The sequence below is a fragment of the Penaeus monodon genome, chromosome 28 (assembly GCF_015228065.2).
Source record: "Penaeus monodon isolate SGIC_2016 chromosome 28, NSTDA_Pmon_1, whole genome shotgun sequence".
In the NCBI taxonomy this organism is placed as follows: domain Eukaryota; kingdom Metazoa; phylum Arthropoda; class Malacostraca; order Decapoda; family Penaeidae; genus Penaeus; species Penaeus monodon.
In genome coordinates this window covers 6,478,543-6,478,755 of record NC_051413.1, presented here as the reverse complement: position 1 = coordinate 6,478,755, position 213 = coordinate 6,478,543, and the positions used below count along the sequence as shown (strand labels likewise).

At 60.6% G+C, this 213-nt stretch overlaps 1 protein-coding gene across 1 annotated transcript in view; it reads right to left on the bottom strand.

Annotated features, from left to right (window-relative positions):
- LOC119591330 (glutamate receptor ionotropic, kainate 2-like) overlaps window positions 1–213 on the bottom strand; it is a gene marked incomplete at both ends in the record, with an annotated part of 143,921 nt that overhangs the window by 41,673 nt on the left and 102,035 nt on the right. The window contains 1 exon segment of the mRNA XM_037940060.1: window positions 5–208. Within this exon segment, the coding sequence (XP_037795988.1) occupies window positions 5–208 (204 nt within the window).

Sequence of the window (213 nt, the reverse complement as noted above, 5' to 3'; positions counted from 1 at the left end):
TTACACTATCCTGCAGTTCCCTGACGATGCCGTTCCACTCTCCGGTCTCGGGGTCCTGGATGCCGTAGGTCCTGGACGGCGAGAGGCGGATGATGTACTGGAAGCCCACCATGACGGCGATGCGCTTCAGCATGTCCACGCAGAAGCCGTCGAAGCGATCGTTCCCCGTCAGGTTGCCCTCCTTCCGTAGCATCACGTAGGGCGTCTCCTGTT